The 5,532-nt window shown below is 36.5% G+C and overlaps 1 protein-coding gene across 1 annotated transcript in view; it reads left to right on the top strand.

Moving 5' to 3' along the window:
* HIBCH (3-hydroxyisobutyryl-CoA hydrolase) overlaps nucleotides 1-5,532 on the top strand; it is a 55,833-nt gene that overhangs the window by 4,138 nt on the left and 46,163 nt on the right. The window contains exons 5-6 of the mRNA XM_019471499.1: nucleotides 311-391; nucleotides 2,489-2,541. Of these exons, the coding sequence (XP_019327044.1) occupies nucleotides 311-391; nucleotides 2,489-2,541 (134 nt within the window). The remainder of the gene's footprint in view (nucleotides 1-310; nucleotides 392-2,488; nucleotides 2,542-5,532) is intronic.

Raw genomic sequence — 5,532 nt, 5'->3', positions numbered from 1 at the left:
TTTTATATATTGATATGAAATATCACAAATGAGACTACCAGACATTAGGAGGTGTTCCATAGCATAGAAAATGGACTGCACTCTCACAAGAAGTATGTGACAAAGTCTCCAGCATAATAGAATTGACTCAAATTTGAAATTTTGCATTCAAATTTAAGTTTGAGCAAATTTTCTCAAATAAAATGAAGCAGGATTAAGTTGCTGTTTGCTGAAGGAAAAAACCTGTTACCATGTGATACTAATTTTTTTACTTGTTATTGTATTTTCTATTAAACTTACAGTTATCTTTAGAATTTTTATGTCTCTTAAGCCATCACAGATGCAGGAAAAGTTGGAGATAGACTGGCACAAGATTTCTTCAGAGAAGAATATATCCTGAACAATGCTATTGGTATGTTTAATAACAAATTCTGAAGCAGTACAGTTTTCATAATAGTGGCTTTGAATGTAAATTCAATTTCTCTCTTTGCTAGTCTATAAAAGACTGCAATAACATAATAGAAGTAGTAATTTTTTTTTTACCAAGTTCAATGCAGCAGTGTAACATATCTCATTTTTATACCTCTCATGCAGGATTTGTTTTTTTTGTTTAAGCTATTATGATAGCTACCTTATCCCATCCCATTGTTCTGGGTAGTTGTATTTGTGCTATGGATGAATTAAGCCTTAGATGCAGACAGTGCAGTTCTGCACTAAGTATCATTGATCTACCTCAAAGAAGACCTGAGATGAAAGTAGATGCATGGAAAATCATTAATATTCAGTCAGAAAGCAGAAAATCAAATTATGTTAAAGCTTTCCATGTAAATAAACTGCATAAATGAATAGTCAAGCTAGGAGTTAACTGCCTTAGTTTATTGCAAAGAACCTAGGAATATGTGGTCTTAAAATAACTAACAGCAAAGACACTGGGTAAAGTTTACTAGGGTAAAGGATATTAAGAAAGGATATTAATTCTTTAGGGTGAAAGTTGAGAGTTGAATGTTTTGGTGAGAAGAAACTTCTCCAAACATAATTTAACTGAAAACAGTTCGAGTTTTTAAGCATTGTATCCAGTAGTAGTCACTACAGGAGGAGAGGTAAACATGTTGTGTATCAACTTAGGTTGACAGAAGAGCACAGTTATTAGAGTAAGAGTAGTTTCTGAAAAGTTATTTCTACTTCGTTTGACAGAGTTTCCAGTTGTAGCATGTTTGTCATGTACCTTTCTTTCCTTCATCAAGAAAAATAGTTTAAGGTTTCATGTACTTGGGGAAAAACTAGTATTACCATGGCAGTTGGACTAGATGATCATTGTAGGTCCCTTCCAACTAACTATTCTAGTCTATTCAAATATTGCAAGGGTCCATACTTTAAAAGTTTTGGGTTTTTTTAAATTATTAGGGTGTTCTATGTCTATAATGCATGTAATTACAAAATCTAGATTTTTGATAACTTTGGTATGATTGTATTCATTTAAGACTGAGACCTGCCAAAAAGATTTGTTTATATCTCATATCTTATATTTTACAGCTTAAAAATACATAGGGAGCTGCTTTCACAGCATTTGCTATTGGAAAGGCATGCTTCTATAGAAATTTAATTCAAAGACTAGCATCTAGAGCCCATGCATTAGCTTATAGGTTCATGTAAGAACAAAGTTAAAAATGCAATTCTGTTATATTTTCTAACTACTAATTTGAAGGATTGAACTGCCTTTTAAAATAATTCTTTTTTTAAACAAGGATCTATAGTTGTTGCAGAAAAGCTAGCAACATGGTTGCAGCGGATACCCATATCAGCAATCTGACAACTTTAAATCTGACCTGAAAACACTGAATACGAGGCAGCAGTTTCATTCACAGTGAACTTCTGAATCTTTCCATGAATGGTAATTGAAAGCATCAGGTCTTTAGTTTCATGCCTCCTAAAGGCCCCAACAGATAAAGTTAATAGATAAAACTTTAGGACATTGTCATCTCGACATGCCTGCACTACATTCAGCATTGTAACATGCAACGGAGTTGGCAAGACGGAGCACGTTTGCATTGCAGTAGTTTATAGTCACATTTTGGCTGAAACCTACTAATGCATCTGGCTTCGTAGTAAAGTACTGGAGTGCTGGTACACACTCTGTGCTGTTAATCCAGGCTGTGAGATGCGGTGAAAGGGAAACTGTTGTGTTCCAACATTCTACAAAGCTATTTATAATAGCCAGATGTGGCTAAATTGTCAGGTACTCACATAGCAAACAACCTGACATTTGATGGCTGTATAATGTTCTCTTACAACACTCAGAATGCAGTAAGTCAGTAACTGGTGTTTCTTTTCATTGCTTAAGAACTACATGAAGTAGCTTCGTTATAAGTTGATATTTTACTGTTTAATTTACCATTTATTTTCTGTTGCTCTTGCTGAAGTAAGACATGAGGAAATGTGTCGTGTACAGTTAGACACAGGTCCACTCCTTTGAAAAAAATGTACAATTTTTTTTTTACATTTCTTACAGGCACTTGCAAGAAGCCATATGTGGCACTTATTGATGGCATTACAATGGGAGGGGTAAGTTAAGTACCTCGGTGTGATATCCGATATAATTTGTTTTAAAGTAATGTAATATTCTGTACTTGAGTTGAATGAAGTGCACGCATGGCATTTCAGACATTTCAATCAAGAACATTGTCATCTGAGCCTTTGTCTCTTGCTTGTCAGGTAAGATTGCTGCTCTTCTAGTGCTTCTGTGGTTCTTCCATAGCTAGTGCAACTGCTTTCTCTGAGGATCTGGCAATTGTGTTGAGAAAAAGAGCAGAATCCTGTCACTGTAAGAAACACCCCTCACAAAGGTTTTCGGAACACTGAAGCGTGAGTTTGTAGATCATACAAGAGCTGAGAAGAATTTTCCACTCGAAGTGTACTAAAAAAATAGAACTATATAAAAATTCAATTAAAGGACAACTCTGAAAAATTGGAAAAATATCATTCTAAGCTATACTTTAACAGACATTCATGAATTCTGTATTTTTCCAACAAGTGATCTGGAAATGCATCTCCTTTTTCACCTCTGTAGTACTCCTAAAACATGAATTATAAGATCCTGATTCCTCCCCACCCCCGCCAAGGCCTTATTACTAAAGCAACATGGAGAAGACTCCATCACATTGCTAGTTATACTCAGTACTAATAATTGTTTCAGCAATTGTTGGCTCTAAACACCATGAGTAGGTAGTTAAAAGGGCAATACGCTTTTCTACATGCTAAAATGCTATTCTCTTCAGTTTGACATCTGTTGGATATATTTGCATCATAGCAGGGAGTAGAATACAATAATCTTGTTATTTTGAACAATGAGTTTGACAGTGAAGTCTGTCTGCCATATTATCGCTTAGATTTATGTTATTTTCTTGCACGTCAATATGATACGGGTGTACAGTCTATTTAAGTTTGTCAAAGATAGGATGCAAGAAGCGGAACACTACATGATCCATCACCTGTCATGACTCTTCCCTTTCCATCTATCTTTGCACCTTTCATTTTGTCTGTTTTGGTTGTGTTTTTTTCAGCTTGTGATCGAGACATGCAATAGCTCTCTTCCCCTTTGCTTCTCTGCTACCAAGCCCCAAAGATCTCAGCTGGATAACCATTCCCCTCGCTCCTTCCCCAATCTAGTGTACATAAATTGTTTCCAGCATAAAGGGGACTAGTCTTGTAGCTCTTCTTGCAGAAAAAGGGTTTTATTGAACATAGGAGACCTGAAGATTTGTGGATAAGAGATAGGGAGTCCATTTATTTTAAGGAGTTTTGAATAATAGCATGGATAGCTATGAAAGAGCAAAACTGCCCAGCAGCTGATGTCTTTTTAGAGGTCCTATAGATTGCTCATTATGATTGTGGCCTAAGCAGGAATAGAATTTTGTCCTTTGAAAGGAAAGTATTTTTTGGACTGAAAAGAGCATAATGGAGTCAGATGATCCTGCATTACTAAGATTCTTTATTAGTTCCCTTTTAAAGAGCTTTTAAAAGACAGCAGTTAGTCTGAAACATTAGTTGGATACCCATATTTTAGTATAGGATACCCAGATTTCAATGGGATCTTGACAGAGTCTAACCGCCATTAGAGTTTGAATGACAACTTACTTGCTTATCCTCAGTTTGGTGATACTAGTAGCAGTTACCTTCATTTGGCAGTAGGGGACTAGATTTTTATTGAGCAAGTATGCAACCTAGCTTAGGGGAACAAGCAGGTAGGTCTCAAGTGCCACACTACTTTAAATTTTTTTTTAACCTTGAGTGCTATTTAATTTGTACTTGTTAATACAGCTGCAGTTTACTCTGAGATAATGTCCTTCCTGCAGGAGCGCATGTTTTCATCAACACACTTTTTTTTTCTTCCCCTCTCTCACTGGCAGTACATGGAAGTATCTACAGATAATTTAACAAAGGAGGTCAGCAGTAGTATTTCTCAACACTGATTAATTTTTGTGTATGTTTTGTGTTAGTTTTGAGTTGTCCTCTATGCTTTTCCTTTCAACCACCTCCTCTGTCTGTAAGATTTGTTTTGATTCCTCTCAGTGCTTACATAGGAAAAGTGCATTAGCTCCCATCCTTCCCCCACCCTCTTCTCTCACCATTTTCAGCACCCCATCACAACTGACCTTAACCAAACTTGAGGCTTGCAGCAGCTGTTTTCTATTCTGGTGCAAATAGGTTCACTGCAGTAGGATTTTATAGATTAAAACCACTAGAAGAGCCCTTGAACTTGTCATGGTCATACTGTTCTCTTGTTCTGCTTGCTGTATGGAATTACTCTGTCCTACTGTAATTATTCACTAGACCCGCATTCATATGAAGGAGTTACTCTATTCATGGTATAATTAGATGGTTTGTTTTAAATCACTCAGATGCTAGGATCTATGTTTTTGACACAATCAGGTCATATTTCATCTATTTCATATGCTCAAGGTCTGGCTATCTTAGTCCCTACAAGTCAGTGGGAGCTAGAAACATTTGTCAGTTACAAACTACAGTAAATGCCTTTAAAAAAAATTTACATTCAAGCCCTTGGCTTTAGAAGCAAGTAGTTTTAGCTTGGGCTTAAAAATCAAGGGACACCTCTTAAACACTGCAATTTCACTATAGACCATTTATCTATGAATGAAAATGGAAGCACATCAATCTCAACCTTGCTCAAAAAAGCAGCACTACGCACATGGAGTGCTCTGTTGTTCTAATTTAAAATAAATTAAAAATCACGCAGTGTATTAGAAACTCAGTTACTATGTGCTTAGATAGTAAAAGTTGCTACTGGTGCACAGATACCAGATTTGTGATGGTAAAACTTGGAATTGTATCAAAAAAATGAAATGGTTCCACTCCAGCATTGTTGGCTAGAGGCTGGTAGATGGCTTTCTTCAGAGCTTAATTAGCCAACAGATGGGGCTGTGGAGCTTGTTTTCTGCACCTTCTCATCTATACTCCTGTAGTTCATCTGTCATGGTTTAACCTCAGTCAGCAACTGAGCACCACACAGCCGCTCGCTCACTCCCCCCCACCCGG

The sequence above is a fragment of the Aptenodytes forsteri genome, unplaced genomic scaffold (assembly GCF_000699145.1).
Source record: "Aptenodytes forsteri isolate BGI_AS27 unplaced genomic scaffold, ASM69914v1 Scaffold145, whole genome shotgun sequence".
Lineage (NCBI taxonomy): Eukaryota > Metazoa > Chordata > Aves > Sphenisciformes > Spheniscidae > Aptenodytes > Aptenodytes forsteri.
The sequence above is the reverse complement of the archived record's forward strand: the minus strand, read 5'-3'. Positions and strand labels throughout refer to the sequence as shown.